This window comes from Lutjanus erythropterus, chromosome 16 (genome assembly GCF_056507025.1).
Source record: "Lutjanus erythropterus isolate fLutEry1 chromosome 16, fLutEry1.hap2, whole genome shotgun sequence".
In the NCBI taxonomy this organism is placed as follows: Eukaryota; Metazoa; Chordata; class Actinopteri; order Lutjaniformes; family Lutjanidae; genus Lutjanus; species Lutjanus erythropterus.
The window spans coordinates 16219165-16237283 of NC_139332.1; the positions used below are offsets into that span (position 1 = coordinate 16219165).

Below are 18119 nucleotides of genomic sequence, written 5' to 3' on the forward strand. Positions count from 1 at the left end.
TATGTCTTTGCTGTACTTAAGTAGAGTTTTCAGGTATCTGTACTTTCAGTATTTTTGGAAAGCTTTTTACTTTTACTCCCTATATTTTAACTCATGTATCTGTACTTTTTACTCCTTACATTTTCAAAACAGTCTCAATACCTTAGTTTTAATGCATTTCAGCAGAATTATTGATTATTTTTATTTTGCATCATTGTGCCAAGTCATCCCAAAATCAAGACTGATTTCAACTTAAATGAATGGGACAATAATACGTAGAAAAGATCATTCCTTGGTGTATCCACCAGCATATCACACAAAACAGATGTAACGAAACCAATACAAAAGACATAACAAGATGAAAAAGAAAAAAAAGATGTAAAAGATGTAACAAGACTGAACTGGTGTAACAAGATGTAGCAAGACATAATAAGACGAAAACTATGTAAAAGACGTAACAAGACAAAAAACGACTTAAAAGATGTAAATGCAGTAAAAGATTTAACAAGACAAATGTGTAGTAAGATGTAATGAGATGAAATTGACATAAAAGACATAACAAGACAAAACTGGCATAACAAGACGAATCAAAGTGTAATAAAATGAAAACTGCGTAAAAGTTGTAACAAGACAGAGGCAATGTAACAAGATGAAAACAACATAAAAGACAAAAGAATACAAAAATGATGTAAAAAGACAAAAATGACATAATAAGATGAAAACAGCATAAAAGACAAAAGAATACAAAAGTGATGTAAAAGATATATGGTGAGGTTCAGTTAGCTGTGCACAGAAAACTGGTAGAAATGTACTTCAGAGGGCTACTTTTTACTTTAATAGTTTCCCTTGTATTTGAGTAAAGAAGTTGAATCAGTGCTTTTCCTTTTACTGGAGTCTTTTTTACAGAAGTACCTGTACTTTTGCCCCCTCTGCTTCATTTACAGATGGACACACACTGATAAGTGCTTACACATATTTTTGAGCATGCACACAGTCACGCTTGCAAAACATCATCTTCTTCTTTTTTGTTTTGACTTTAAAATATTCATGCTCTCCTCCTCCCTCCTGTCCTCTTCCCAGTTTATTTCACACCAAAGTGTTTTGACCTACTCACAACCGACCGGAGAAGTGAGTCACGACACTCAGGATGCTGACACCAAAATATCTCACCTTATTTACTTTGGGAGTGTTTACGTGTGTCAATCTCTCTCCGTTTCCTCGCCTTCCTTTCACTTATACACTCTCCGGAGCCCCTGCTGTGCTCATAGGTGATACTGACACATTGGCTGCTACATTTGCTGTTTTTGCAAATCTGGCTCTTTTGTTGCAATGTCTATTCTTACTCCCCTCCGGTCTCCACTCAGCTTTGTGTAAATGTCACTCTTCCCCAGTCGTTTCTCTTGGGCGCCGCAAATTTAGAGTTCGATCAGTTATGCTGTCAGTGAAATATCACTCAAATTCAACACAACAATAAGTCATAGCCTCATAGGGTTTTGTGTTGTGGTAATACCACTTTTTTGAGTTCCATTTAACATCTGAATCAATCAATTGAATAATGCCATGCATGTTCAAGATTTAATCATTCCCCCTTCAGCATTTTTTTTTGTCCGACGTGTGTGGCTTGAAAAAGAATGTCCATTCTTCTTGAACAAATTGATAATAATTTATTTTGAACAGAATTGCTAACTTTCTTATTGTACTAAAACAACTAGCCAGTACATATTTTAAGAAACGTCATTTACAAACATTTTCCTTGACACGATTCTGCTTTTACACAAATTTTGACACGTTTAATTGTTTAGACTAGTATTATTATTATTCTTTAAGTGAACTATTTTGATAGTCGATTAATCATTTTTCAAGGAAAATGTCAGTTGGTTCCAGCTTCTTAAATGTAAGGATTTGCTGTTTTTCCCTGTTATTTATGTTGGTAAATGAAGAGTCTTTGGGTTTTAGACAGCTGTCTGGAAAAAAGAAACAATTTGAAGAAATCAAAATGGGCTTTGGAAATTGTGATTAGCAATTTAATTTACTTTTTTTTTTTTTGACATTTTGTAGACAAAAAACTGATTAATGTTGAAATTAATCTCCGGATTCAGCAATAATGTAATTTATCGTTAATTGCAGCCTTTTTAATATGTCTTCCTATTGAATATAATCTTTTTTTAGTTTTAGGATATTTATGGGATTATGTAAAAAGAAATGTATATCATATTCAAATTAAATGGTGCCTTTTGAAATAGAAAAATATTTCATAGACTAACACAACATGCATGTAGGGCTACAACAATTACTGTCATTATCAATAAACTGCTAATAATTTTTCCAATCAATTGATTAATCGTTTGTTTTTTTAAATATCAGAAAACAGCGCAAAATTCCCTTTACAATTACTCATCATGCAAGTTGAGTTATTTGATTGCCCTGTTTTATCCAACCAACAGTCCAAAACTCAAATATATTCAGTTTACTATCACAGAATCCAAAGAAAAGCAACAAAGAGAATTTAGTCATGTTTGTTAGATGAATCAAAAATAGACATTGTTTCAGATTAAATCCATTAAATGACTGACTGTTTCAGCCCACTGAATTGCAGAATTCAGAAAAGCTCTTAAAAATTCTTGCATGAGTGTTTCAGTGGGGTAAACACATTGATATGTACGTAAAAGTAACTAAGCTTGAATTGGTCACCGAGGTTGATGGTTTTGTGTTACCATATGCAAGAAACCTTGTGAATAAAAACACATTTTTGACCTATAAAGGGTATGATACACTGCAAGTGAGTCAGCAGCCAAGCCAACTAGTTCTAGCTCACCGTCTTCAAGCTTATATTTCACAGTGACTCTTTGTGGATGATTATTGTTCTGATATCCCTGGCTTTGGCTGTAACTGAGTTTCTTGTCATAAGACACAGGAAGCACCGGTGGCAGCGGTTTGTTTACAGCCACCCTCTGAAGACTTGTGGTTACAGGTACCGATAATGGCTGCTAATTTCAAAGGCCTTGTGGGATCTGTCCCCACCACAGCCTGCTCACGTCCCTGCGGACCTTTTGTGTGTACGTGTGCGCAAGAAGAGAGACAAAGTGAGCAGTTGGATGATTAGCCGCCTTGCCTGTGTGTGCATGTCAGTGTGCGTGTGTGTGTGTATGTTTGTATGTTTCTCCCTCAAGTGGGTTTAATGGGGATTTGGGGAGGGTGTGAAAAGCCCAAGCGACGCCTCGCAGTAGGCAAGCTGCTGTTGGGAGAGGAGGTGAGAGTAAAGCCTGGCCAAAAACGAGCTCCCCTGTAACCGAGAGGGGGAGACGGCACCAGGGGGCCCATCAAAGCAACGCTGTGTTTTTATGCACATGTGTTTATATGAGTGACTTTATGTGGATTTTAATTTACGAAGGCAACTTAAGGAGGTGTATGACCCACATATGTGCACAATAATATGCATTTACTGTATGATTTAACACCTAAACTTCCCTCTTCTCTCCTCTCCAATCCCTTCCACAGGAGATGCAGCTGGAACATGCACGGCAGGCTTTCATCCAGCGGGACCAAGCCCACACCGGCTCTGTGTCAGCCCTGGACTTCAGGGACATCATGGTCACCATCCGGCCGCACATGCTCACACCCTTCGTGGAGGAATGCCTCGTGGCGGTGGGTTTCTGTTTGACTCTAAGGTTTTCTCTTCCATTTGTTTTACTGTCAGCCACAAGAACCAAGTCACTCTGGTTAAAAAAATAGCAAGATGGGTCACCGCTGTGCACCTGGGAGTTATTGTGCTTTGTCAGAATATTATATGTTAAGAAACTTTTGTGGTACAAATTTGGTGTTCTTTATTTAGCAGCACCCAAATGATAAATTAGGTCAGTGCAAGATTTAATTTCATGCCTTTTTCATAATGTTGAATGTACATCTATGTTGATCATGTGTTTGCAATGTTTCATATCTCAGTCATAGTGACCAAAATTGTCATGGTTATCATAATTATTGGGTATTTCTAAAATGTGCTGAAAATATTTAAAAAGCACTGATACACACACTGAAATCGTTTGACCAACTGAAAACCTCTAAATGATTTGAAATGGCATCATGCCATTTGTGATGTCAGTGTTTTCATTGACACAAAATAAACCCATATTGCTGCTGTGCCTGCATCTAGGAGGCTGTTGCTAACTCTGATGAACAGTGAGATTTTCATAGCACATTAATCAACCGTGGTTATCACAATAATTAAAGCTACTACAATGAGTTTTTAAGCAGTTATGAAACAGTGTCATTGTAATAGTCATGCCTCTATATGACTAACATTAGTGAACATAAGTTAACAAGACCATCAGCTAAAAGATTTTGACATTCCTGTATGGTTATTCTCAATGCCTGCCACCGGGTCGGACTCTCCCTTAAATCCGATGAAACAAGTCTGTTGTCTATCAGTTTCACGATAAACCATGATAAAATTCCTGTTGATTAGTATTACCATTTCATGTTTTAATTATTATAATAAAAAACCATCTTTGATTACAGTACTTTGAAAAACTTCCTGTAAATACTCTCCAGCATCAACCAAAATCAGTAAAAGTTTCTCAGACACAGGTGCAGTGGCTACAAAGGACATGATGCCATTTAAGATCTTTGAGATGTTTTCAATATAAAACTTGTTTCACTGTGTGTATCAGTACCTTTTGAACATTTTCAGCACATTATAATTGGGGCCCAACCAATACTGGATTTTTAGGGCAATATCGCCGTTATGGAGGAAAACAATTCCAATATTGATATATGGGCCGATATTCTTTGTACGAAATATACAGATTATATATAAAATATATAAAGATTATACATAAATGCACATTTTTTGCACTGATATCTCAAAAGTGGTTGACACTTTTACACACTCAGTTTAATGATGAACTTTATTGTCCAAAATAATGTCAAGCACTGAAACAGTACTCTCACTGGTATTTTTAATCATTCTAAACAACTAAAAAAACAGCAACACACAAACAGAGCAAAATATATGTATATATTAAACCTGAATTAAAACAAGGATCAAATATACATAAAATGATGCCTATAAAGCTAGCAAATGCTAGCTAGCAGTGTATATATAATAAGCAATGGTTGCCACTATTTCAGTTGCTAATGCCAGCTAGAAATGCTAGCAGCCTAATGTTATTCTGTTCTCCATAAAAGAGTTAAAAGCAACAGTTTTCTTTATTTTCTTGTCGTTTCTCCTCTCTGTGTTCACTTCTTTCTCTCACACCCCCACAACAAACACCGTGGCTTTCTCGTTCCCTCCAGCTGTCCATCTCTCCTTCTTTTTTCTTCCTCTTTACTTCTTGTCACCTCTCATCGTCCTCTCTCTCTCTCTCTCTCTCTCTCTCTCTCTCTCTGTGCCTCCCTTCATTTTTTTTCTCCCTCCCTCTCTCTTCTCCCTTAGCCTCCCCTCCCTCGCTTCGTCCCTCCCTCCCCCGTGTCTCTGTCTCTCTCCCAACATGTCATTAAGTCTAACCTCTCTGGCAGTGTCAAAGCCAAGCAGGCCAGCTGAATGGGGAGATAGAGACAGAGATAGATGGCGACTGGAGCTTTACAGTCCATCATCTTTGCCTGCGTGTGTGTGTTTGTGTGTGAGCAGCTGTGCGCGTGTGCTCTTATTTGTTTTGAACTCTGGGATGTTTGTCTTTTTTGTGTCCTGTCTTTTCTTTATGTGTGTCAGTGTTTTTGTTGCGCGTGTGTGCGCCTTGTGTCTGTGTCCATGTCTTGCCCCATTTCATAAACACCTTGTAGACTCTGTCATTTTCTCCGCTGTGTTTACCTCACCAACCAGACATCTTGGTGTGCTGTTAGTAAACTCTCTCACACACACATGCACGCTTGTGCAAACACACACACAAACATATCAAAACCCCCATAAACACCACAGACACATTAAAGGCAGTATTGTGCCAGAAAACAGTGAAACAACAACCTTTAATTCACTCACCACACATGGTAAATGATCAGCGCCACACTCTTTTCACCCCAATATTGTTCTCCTCTCCCCTTCTGTGAAAGACCCTGTGTTGGTTGTGGTGGGAAGATCCATGTCTATAGACTCATAGATATGAACAGATACAAAAGTGTCTCTCTGTTAGGACAGTTTCACCCAAGCCAGAGCTTCCACACCTTGCTGCAAACACAGTGAGCTGCAAGCAGCCTTCCCGAATGTGTCTGTAAAGCAAACAGTGCCATCTAGTGAAAGCAATGAATGTCTCAACCCTCAGTGCTGTTAAGAGCTACAAACCCTCAAGGCTCATCTGACACTCTGGCCTAAGCTACCCCAAAACAGGCAACAGCATTTATGAAAGGTACTCGAGCACACATTTGTAAACAGACAGCAGTTAGAGCTGCTCCTCTAAGAGCTTTGAGAGCCTGATGTGATAAAGATGGGACACTGGTTCACATAAAAGAGTTTGTATGCTGGCTGGAATGTCCTCAAGAGGCCAGCATCTATTTTTAATCCATTACCTTTTTTTCTATTTTCTGTTCCTTTACCACTTCCTCCACCTCATAAAGAAAGTTAATTAAACTCCCTGAGAGTGTTGCTTGTGTGATGGAAAAAGTAGTGGTCGAAATAGGTTTACTTCTCCCCGTAGAGCGATGATAAAGAGGAAAGTTGATGATTAACCTCTAGTGTTTGTCAAGATTTCCTCTTGACGCATGATATTTTAGCATGTCTCTCCTGGGTGTACTTTAGAGCTGTAACAATTAGTCGGGAAATTGATTAGTTCATCGAAAGCAAATGTATCATTTGCTGGTTCCAGCCTTTGAAATGGAATGATTTGCTGCTTTTCTTTGTCATTTATAATAGTGAATGAAGAGTCTTTAGGTTTTAGAGTCTTGGTTGGATAAATTGAGCAATTTAAAAATGTCACTCCTGAGAAATTATTTTTCTCCTTTTGACATTTTATAGACTAAGCAATTAATTAGTTAATCTACAAAATAATCAGCTGATTAATCGATAAGGACAAATTGTTAGCCATAGCTAGGGCTGTCACAATTTTGACATGAAATTTAAAATCGATCGATATGAGCTTTCCATTTCAGTAATCAAAATCAGGAAAAGCAGAATTGTTTTTACACTCCCCCTGCCATGTCTGGTGCATGTTGGAAGGAAAAAAAAGAACACTTTTGACTGTCCCCCGCTGTCCATCATTGCTACAGTTGTCTAGCAGCTAGCTGAGCGTTTCAGCTGGTGACATTTGTCAGTGCTAAAAAGCATTTCACACATCTTTGCTGTGAAGCATGTAGGAGGATGCTGTCGTAAAATTGCATGAATGGGGACTTTTTATTTCTCTTCTGTGACGGCAAACATGATACATGGCCATTCAGTAACTATTATATACTTATCCAGCAATGTTACGGCTAACTTAAGTAACTCTGTAGACCAAAACCAAGACAAGACAGTCTCATAATGGCATAGCTGTCAGTGCTAAAAAAAGTCAAATTGTCAAATTGTGTACTTACACATGATCATTATATCTAGATGCATCTTTCAAGCATTTATTCAGCTTGGAGGGTTGTGTGATTGTCTGTGTATAAGTGAGTTGTTGTAAGATTTTATTGCATGTCAAAATACATGTCTCCATCCTTTTCCAGGTTGCGGGTGGCAGCACATCTCACCAGGTCAGCTTCTCGTACTTCAATGGCTTCAACTCGCTCCTCAACAACATGGAGCTGATCAGAAAGATCTTCAGCACCCTGGCTGGCCACCGCCGAGATGTGGAAGCCACCAAAGGTAATCAACTTGGGAAAAAAAATCCACATGAGCATACACCTAAACAATATTAAATTAACACTCACTCACTCAAGGCAATCACAATTACAGTACAGTGCTGCAGGGATGATGTATTTTTGTAGGCTGACCTAGACGTTAGCTTCGCTATGCTTCCCTCCACAAAAACCCAAATGGATTTTTCTATTGCAGTGCAGAAAATAAGCTCTGTAGCAAAGAGAAGTTTATGATCCTTTTGTTCAACATGACAATCTTCACAAATGAACTAACGCAACTGCTTTTTTAAGACATGTAAAAGCTTCAATACTCACATGCAATGTCCTCTACATGTATGCAGTGCAAGACGACAGATAGCACACACAGCACACTCACAGAACAAATGTGAGCATGCACTGTATGTGTGCACTGATACAATCCTTTCACTACAGGCAGCATTGAATGTGTTTTCCAGATAATGTATTTACGTCTGTGTGTGTTGAGGGGAGGGTTGAAACTTGTTTTGTTTGGTTTTCTTCCTTCCCGGTGGCATTTAAATGGGCATGCTGGATCCGACCCAGCACACGTACTGCATACCCACAATCCCTGATGGAGCCTGTCTTGTCTATTAGACATCCTGGCACTGATCTGAGGATCACTTTATTTGTCCTGGGGAGTTTCTGGTTGATAATGAGATTTTTAATTCCTCAGAAAAACAGACAAAAAAGAGGAACGCTTGCTTTGTCAAAATCATGTACTCCTTTTGCAGATGAGGCCTGTAGTGTCATTAGATAGTTAAAACCATTTTATAAGCTTGTTCTTAACTCTTAAATCATATAAATTGTCTAAATTACTGTAAGAGCAAACATGAAAAAGCTACAAGGTGATGAAAATGACATATTTTTATCTATTGATCCAACAGCCTCTCTCTTTTTCAGACATTTTCTCTATGTCTCTCTCTCTTGCCCATGGTTAGTTTCTCTCAATCCTTGTCTGTCTCACTTGCTTGCCCCACTTGCTGTCTCTCATTCCTTTCCTCAGTACTTGGCAGGAAGCCTAGTTTGCTTTCTCTTTCTTTCTTTCTTTCTTTCTTTCTTTCTTTCTTTCTTTCTTTCTCTGTCTCTTTCTTTCTGACTCCTTCTCTCTTGCTCTGGTCGTTTTTAAAAAAACAATTCTGACCTCCACATTGCCCAGGGCCACTTGTGCAGTCGTATGATGCTATCTGAAGCCTTATCAGGGGTGTGGGCCATAGCCGACCCAGACCAAGAGCCCATGCGCTCCCCAGGCTGTTCCCACCATGGGTACACCGAGGCTGGGCTTTGCTCGACCAGGGGTGGCTTGTAGCCAGCCAGATCTCCACAGCCACCACCCATCCACCCTCCACCCCCTGAGTCATTAAGGCCTCCTTAGGGAGTACTACTGGCTGGCTGACAAATACATACTGTACACACACACACACACACGAATGTATCATTTGTGTGTGTATTTTGCAAGACACTATTTCGAACATTTCTCACGTACACACAAGCATTCAGATACATTAACACAGCCAAGCGTGCACACATGCGTAATAATCTTGATTGATTCCGTATGTGCAACAAGGCCACTGTTTTGCCTCGGGGACGCCATTACAGAACTTAACGCCTACACAAAAGGGAGTGCACACGTGTGTGTGTGTGAGCGTTGGTGCATGTACATGTGCAGGAGACCTTTTATTGAGCCAGCAGTGTGCACCACCATGCAAATCATGACTGTGCATGTTTGTGAACAGGTTAAAATCAGCTGGGTGATAATGGGTGTATGTTAACACATAATGCTGTGAATGCATCTTTTGTAGACAGATCCAGAACTGATGATATATGAGCCTTGGGCTCATCACCAGTGATTGTTCTAAAACGTAAATTGCAGTGATCAGGTTTTTGGTAACAGAGTTTTTTGACCATGTCACAATTGCTGTTTATTTTTTGTATGGTATTTTTAAGTGGTATAGCTCTATGGATGGCTGATGATGAAGGCTGCAGACAGCGATGCTCTGTCTTTTTGTCTAGCACCACCATGACATTTAGGGTTTTGAATCAAATTTCTGAACAACTATTAGATTGATTACTGAAATGTTCATGTTTCCCTGAGGATAAATTTTTACATTTTTCATGGTCCCCTCACTTGTCATTTAGCATCATCATCAGATCAAAAGTTTGATAAGTCCAATGCTTTGGTTTAAGTTCACAGTGTTGAGCAAGTTTACACTTCAAAAGAGCTAGTTCAAAGTTCAGTTGACAGAAATTAAAATTAAGTAGTTCACCTTCATATTTCATAATTTTGAATTTTTAACTAAAGTCATGGTCCCAAAAATGAGCTAGTTCAAATTCATTTCTTCCATTTCTTCTTAAATTTAAAGTAGTAATACTTAGCAATTTTGCATGCAAAAATAGATTGAAATCCTGTTTCATATACTATCTCGGGGAAGCTCAGGCAGGATGAGTGCCACAATACAAAGAAGAGGCCTATACTGTAAGTTGATCAGCTGTTTGTAGCTGTCAATTATCTGTCAATTTCAAGTTAAGCTCATTAACCTGAAAACAAAAACCCGCTACTATGGATATACACTCTGAACTTTGAATTAACTATTCTACAAGATTATTAATGATTTCTTACAACCCATAAACAGACACTTGCTCATTTGGTGAACATCAAAGAAAGTTTTTGGCATTTCTGTCCATATCCATTTTGATATCTCTGTCTCTCATACTCTCTGCTACAAGTTCATATCAGACCTTTTTTTGACAGGATGTGAGCGTTGTTAACTCTCTCAGGAGTAAACAAAAGATCATGTTCATTAGTTGCAAGCTGTTGAGTTCACATTCACCAAAACATGATCATGTCAAATGAATGACACCCTTTTAGCATGCCCATATATATGTATATCCAAGTATCTGCAAAACTAATGAAAATTCAATTCATCATCAGCTGTACTTTGTGTTTGGTGCCAATTAGCAAATGTTAGCATGCCAACATGCTAAACTAAGACAGTGAACATGATTATATATTATATCTGCTAACATACAGCATGTTAACAGCCTCACAGATCTGATAGCATGGTTGTAGACTGATAAAGTGTTTTTGATTTCTTCTCTCTTTTTTAAAAAATCCATTTGCAATGCGCTTCGTGATTGTTTTCAGAAGTGCTGTATAAATAAAAAATTATTATAATACTTTGAAGAGACCTCCATTAAGCACTCATTAACAACAGAGCCCCAATTGCCTTAACAAAGGAGGGTAAGAAGAGTTTAATTTGAATAATTCTGTAATATTTAGCTGTTTAAATGCTCGTAATCTCAGTTGTGTCATTACGTAAGTAAGTGCCAGTCTGGAAATGTTAGCAGCTTTGTCAAGCTGGCCCAGTGCTCAATGACGTAGGCTCCTTCGCAAAAAGGCAGGTGATTATAGAATGTGTAAGAGGCCAGTCAAGTCTGTGTGTTTGTGTGTGCATGCATGTGTGTGCTTGTGACTATAGGCTGTAGACAGGCTATCAGTATTGTGATCTCTGATCTCTCCACACAGAAGTCTGTCTTTGCCTGACTGTGTATGTGAGTCTGTGTGTGTGAGGGGGAGAGAGAGAGAGAATTTATTTGTGTGTAAGTATGCTTACCTGCATGAACCCATGGATATGAGTGTGTGTGTGTGTGTGTGTGTGTGTGTGTGTGTGTGTGTGTGTGTGTGTGTGTGTGTGTGTGTGTGTGTGTGTGTGTGTGTGTGTGTGAGACCGAGAGAAAGAAAGAGAGCATGCCTCAGAGGTAAGCTGAGACTTGGCGGGGTGAATGGCTCCAGTGTAGGACGACTTTGTCACAACCCCAGCCTGCTGCTCTTTGAATAAACGGGTCAAACAATGCTGACTCCTCCACTGTAAGCCAGCCTACAGTCAACCTGTTCTTTATTCCACCAACAATAGACCAGGTCTTAAGTTACAGCATACTAAAGCTGCCTCAGAAGAACTCTTGAAGTCTATAACGCTCCATGGCCATATTTTCTATTCTATGTTCTTATGATGAATTCAACATGCTTTGACAATTCTCATTTGTAAGTTATAACCAAATCACAGAAGGTAACAGGTGTGAGTGACAGAACTTTAGGAGAAATTCACAATAAATCAGTGTGACATTTAAAACAGGTACTGGCAATAGGTCTTGCATGCTGAGGCAGGGTCATTTTATCAATCGAATTTTACATGCCTTTATGCATAATAAATACTACTCTATACTGACTGGAGCAAAATGAAAGAGTTGTGGTGAAAAGCTTAGTTATATTGTGAACATTGATGAAAACCGTTGCAGGCTAATTATACCTGATAAATCTTACTGATATTTGGCATTTTGTGGCATCAATAACAAGCCTCCAACATGAACAGCAATGGAGAGTGGGGTTCTAAAATTATAATATAGCTCAATAGCTATAAAGTGAAAACAGAAGTATGACAGAATTTACATCACAGTGTAAAGCCCTTTGCCCTGGCTCCCCAATAGAATGATCACATCATTTCTCCTTGGCCTATTAACACATCTGTTTAAGGTGTTTCTCATATGACACTGCATACCACTGTTCTTCTTTCTATTATCACTGACAACATAATCCTTATATCCAAATATTTTTTTGGACTAGCCCCCTCCATGATATCTATCTTGTGTTGGCTCTGCTGATCTGCCTAGAAAAATGCAAAATGTCATTTTGCCTCTCGGTCATCTGTCTCAGTCTAAGTCAAGTCCAGTCTTGTATCAGTGTTAGCCAAGCAAGTCTCAAGTGCTCAAATTTGTGACTTAGTCCCTCGCCCCTTTTGAATGCAGAAACAGTGCCTCTCACTTTGTACTTATTCCACATGATAAGAGCAGGAAATGTGCAAATGAACATTTTATCATATTATGGGAGTCCATTGTATGTAACAATATCAATTGGTGATACTGAGTCTATGATGCAGTATCATAAAAGCTTAATAAAATAATAATAGAGACGTCAATCTCCGTTGTCAGTCACAGAAAACTCTTGAACAGATTTTGGCTTAAGGTGATTCATTCAGCACAGTACTCATATTTTGAGTCATTTTCATGTTGGCAATTAGCCTGGTATCACCAGACTAATTGACAAATACAAATTAGTCTTGATTCTCTCAGTTCATTTTTAATTTCTAAGGGGCATTATCAACAGATGCAAAACAAAATTGGGTAGACCTACAACCAATCAGAGCAACAAAACGTGTGATGTCAGTGTTAGCGACACATGCAAGTTAGGGTGGAGCTTGGTCTATATTCAAGCAGGAAAGAAGAAACTTTATCAAATTTTAGCTAAACAATACACCAAAATGTGTTTTTCAAAACACGAGGTGAGCAATAAGTAATGCAGGAAAAAGAATCTTCATTCATAGTTAATAAGCGCTGCCTACTTGATAGTTTTAAGTTAGTTTCGTGAGCCTGATGTGTTGTGCTTCAAACAAGTAACATCATGGATATGTGACCTTTCAAATCTGAACTGGTGATGCTCCTCCCCATTGTATCAAACAATGGCTCAAAGAGATCCAGGAAATGGATGGAAATCTCTGCGAATGGGAGAGTGGCCAGACGTATCTGCCAGAGCAAATGAAGCATGAGCTTGCAGATCTGTCTGGTTCCCAGGCTATGTTACAATGGCTGTGTGTAAAATATCACACATTAATGAAGATATATCAGCACAAAATGAACATATTGACCACAGACAGGCATTAAAAATTATGTGTGCCTACACTTTTCTGACAAGTTGCTGTTTATGAACTGACAAAATATTTAAACATTTATGTTTACTTCAGGTCAGATTTTTGCTGTTTTATACCAAAACCCTGACCCAACTAAAGTGGATGAATGCATTGTCAAGTTCCTTTACCATGGAAAAAATAAATAAATAAAAATAAATGAATTATTATGAATAATTTTAAGGTACAGAAATCTGTTGAACTTAAACTGAAAAAATACTGAATTAAAGCATCTTTTATTATGGAGCCTTAGATTTAGGAGGAGCATTGCATATTCTTTCCTGGTTGTGAAACAGTGGAACAGCTTTCCACCCTTGCATGGAAACTGCTGCTACAGAATGTGGTGCCAGTCCTTGTGTAACTGCACTGAGAGTGTGTCTGCACTCTCTGCAGTAGGTCAGACATGCTCTCAGTGGGCTTTGGGATCCATCAGGCTGTTCCTCGTCACCTATTCTGTTTGTAATTCCCATGGACAGAATTTCAAACCACAGCCAAGGAGTTAAGGGGATCCAGTTTGGTGACACTGCAATTGCATCACTATTTGCTGATGATGTAGTTCTGTTGGCTCCATCGGGGCATGACCTCCAGCATGCACTGGGGCAGCCAGTGCATGCAGCCAGCCATGTACAGCTGCTAGGATCATTGTCAGCACCTCCAAATTTTAGGCTGGAAAAAGACAAATTGCCCAGTTTGAGTTAAGTCATAGTTGTTGCCTTGAATTAAGGAGTTGGAGATATGAAATTGCAAGCAAGGGCATGTATAAAGGAAATGAACAGCCAGATTGGTGCCCAGTCCACAGTCTTGTGGCTGTTGTTCCCTTGTACTCTCATGGTAACATGGGAACTGAGCCAGAAAGCAAGGTTCTTGAGATAACTGTCGACCTGTGTTCCTATACTAGTGGTCTTGAGCATTGAGTTGGGATCTTAGATTGTGGCTCCTTTTTATTGAAAGGAGGCCTACCCTAAGGAAAAGTTCCCACCACTTAATGAACTTGTGACAACACCAGTGCTACCAGTTACACCAGACATTTTATGAGAAAAGATATTCACTGATTATGCTCAAAATCTGTAGAGCACTTATTTTGATCTTTCTTTTTTCTTAAAGATGCTTTGTTGGGCTTATGTGAAATCCGACTCCTGCTACTCTGTGTTGCACCTCTGCTTTAATTTATAATTGTAGCGTCCATTAAGCATCAAGAGTCGAGAGGTTTTTTTTGAAGAACATGGACGTTGATATACAAAAATGAAGTAAATGGGTTTTCTTTCGTTCTTTTTTTAAATTAAGTGATGGTGGGGGAGGAGGGCAAGTCCTGTAATTGAAGTATCAGTTGGTGTATGCCCAAACACTATGCAACAACGGTAACACTGACTACCACGGCAAATACCCGTCAAATCTGATGATGCTCCCTGGCTTGTCGTGGAGGTCCGCAGACCCCGAACATGCTGGAGGAATTATATATCCCATCTGGCCAGGGAATACCTCAGAATCCTCCACATCGAGGTAGAGGCTGAAGATGTAAAGAGAAAAACATCTCAACTCAGTTCTGTTTGTACAGTTTTCTGCCACCATGACCTGGAAAACAGCAGTGGAAATGGATGATCTGAAACTGAGATATTCTATGATGACATATTATTGTGCTTCCCCAGTTTTAAATCTATGTGCATATTTGTTGGCTAGATAATGGTTATATCTTAAGGAGTGGTGCTCATCATTTTAGTAAAAGCTAAATGAAAATCTCTCATGTTTTGTAGAGGAGTTCATTATGGCAGCACAGAGGTTTGGTCAGGTGACACCCATGGAGGTCGACATCCTTTTTCAGCTGGCTGACCTGTCAGAGCCCCGCGGGTAAGACAAACACAAACACACACACACAGACAAAAACATCCTTAAAGCTTTAAATGAATAAATAAATAAAAGCCGCACAAATATCCTGCTAATTTTGATTTAATACCTCAGTTTTGATCATATACCAGTGTTTTGGGTATAACTTTCTATTGGGGTACATAATATGATCTCTGAGGGAATAATCATTAGTAATGCTTATTGCATGTTTCGCTGATAACAGTAAAGCAGGCAGTAATGGAGGAATACCATCTTACAAATGAATCCATACCCAAGTCATTTCACATTTTCCTCAGTCAGGGAGTTATACAGAGTAAGTCTATCCCACACTTGCCCCCCAAAGCGCACCTTTAGCCCCGGGGTCCATACCTCAGAGAGACGAATGCTTTCTTCCCTCTCAAACTTCTCTGCAAAGGATCAAAAGAATCAGACATTACTACATCAGTGCCAGAGAATCCTCTTTCAGTCCAAACCCAATCCAAACTCCCATTCATCTTAAAAAAGGGCAATTCCAGTCCCTATGATCCGTGGCACACAACAACTGTATGCGTCTCACATTCCCCCACTTCCTTTGCGTCTGCCTCGCGGCCCGACCAGTGCACTCATAATTTCTAACCCCGGCCTGAGACACCACCTGATTATTATTTCTGAGCAATGGGATACTTTAATAGCTCTCTCTACTCCCCTTGATTGGAGATGCGGGAGATAATAGCCCCAATATTCAGAGGAAAGGGGTGGAGGGGGGATTTGGCGTTCCCTCTTCCCTCAGCCTGGGAATCTGGGACCGTCATAGATGCAATGGAAAAGACTCAGAGAGGCAGTAGTTTTACATCCAAAGGTTAAACATCTTTGTTATACTTGGATGAAGGGATCAAGGAGTGGGAGTTGTCAGCTCCTATAGATCGGTTGTGTTACTCAATTAATGCCAAGCATAGGTCTGGAGTTTTGAATGCTGCAGTATTTTCACATGGAACGATGGCAAAGTATCCGTAAACTTTGAGTAACTTCAGACTGACTGACGGTGCTTCCAAAGGTCACAGACTCTGTGATTCATTGATGAAATATTATAATCCTCTGAGAGTTTTTACAAGAGTTGAAAGTTACTTGAAACCTCTCACACTCTTTATTCTCCCTCCTCATCAGACGTGTTGGTTTAGTGGACATTGAGAACATCGCTCCACTGGAGGAAGGCGCCCTGCCCTACAACTTGGCTGAGGTCCAGAGACAGGTACAGAATATGAAGACTTGTTGATGTGTTTGGTTTCCTCTTCCACACTGGCAGCACTTTTTTGTCTCAGCACATTCTCCAGGGCTAGATGTCACCATGGAGATGACTAAGATTAATAATATAATTAAGGATAATGATATCTCCTGTTCACAAGTAATTAATCCTTCAAAACAAAGCATCTGTTTGATTTGTGATTCGGTTAAGAATTACACAATTAATTAATTCATTGAGACATTGTCTCAGAGTCAGATGTAAGCTTGGGCACAGATCCTTGGGGTGATACACGGGATGAGTGAAAAACATGAAGTTGTCTATAAATAATTTCCACATAAATTATTAGCTGCGACCAGCAGTTCTATAGGTTGCTTGCTCGGTCAGACAGACAAAATTTGGACTTTTTGGCAGTCAAAGTTTTTACCATAGGAGGCTGAAATGGAAATTACATGGATGGCAAGTGTGTGTGTGTGTGTGTGTGTGTGTGTGTCTGTGTCTGTGTGTGTGTGTGTGTGTGTGTGAGAGAGAGTGTATGAAGGCTAAAAGGGGGCGTGGTGTTGACAGTGACCTATCGCAAAAAAACACATAACTTCCAATTGAATTCACAGATTAACACAAAATTTTGCTCATGAATCAAAGGAAATCTGATTAACTGTTTGTGCCAACTGGCAAAAAAGGGCCTTTCATAACTTATGAACTGTTTGTCACAGAGCCTTGCAGCAGGCATTGTTGAATTTAGCGAGTTTTCGAGAGTTTTTTTCCACTTCTTATACTTTACTCATGGAGGGCAGGTGGTTCTGTATGTGTGAATGCATCCACATATGGATGCATGTGCATACATACGTAGCAATAGCCGGTTGCAGCTATTTAAAGCTATCTAGAAAACATCACCTTCAAACTGTGAAACAAATATTCTACACCCATGAAGGAAGAAATACATAGGCCACAACATGACTTAGTTATACCACTGTTTCTTTTTATTTTAATTTTTTTCACGCAGAGAACTTTTAGCAGCTTTTTTGAGTGGTCAGGACCATTCAAACTAATACATTTTGCTCAATGTTTAGTTAAGCATATATAATATAGGATAATGGATCGTATTGGATTATACTTTTACTTTTATTTTCCTGATATCCGATCCAGTTATTTTGGCTGATATTGGACCAATACGATACATCCCTATTTAGGTCCTCCCAATTTGTCCTCCTCAGTGGTTTGAACGGTATACGTCACTTTCATGGAGTGAAATTAAGTGTTGTAAACATAGTGGGCCAGTCAGTACATGTACGTCTGTGGTGAACACATCGACACAGTTTAGTTAATAATATTACTGAATAAATCTGTGCAGATTGTGCCTGTAGATTCTAGTGGATCACAAAACAGTCTTAGTGATGGTGTAACTAAAGTTTTTACTGTGAAAAATGCAGCCGTTCCATAAAACACTTGCTTTCAGAATGGATTTTGATTTAACAGTCTGTCCACCGTGAAGACCACCAGGAGCAGACGGTTTTTAACGTTCATAATTCACAAAAATTGAGCTGATCCACCTTTTAATAAGTCTT

At 39.2% G+C, this 18119-nt stretch overlaps 1 protein-coding gene across 1 annotated transcript in view; it reads left to right on the forward strand.

Annotated features, from left to right (window-relative positions):
* The window catches only part of slc25a13 (solute carrier family 25 member 13), a 67651-nt gene that overhangs the window by 17511 nt on the left and 32021 nt on the right, over positions 1-18119 (forward strand). The window contains exons 6-9 of the mRNA XM_084739447.1: positions 3478-3624; positions 7609-7747; positions 15245-15338; positions 16479-16563. Of these exons, the coding sequence (XP_084595573.1) occupies positions 3478-3624; positions 7609-7747; positions 15245-15338; positions 16479-16563 (465 nt within the window). The remainder of the gene's footprint in view (positions 1-3477; positions 3625-7608; positions 7748-15244; positions 15339-16478; positions 16564-18119) is intronic.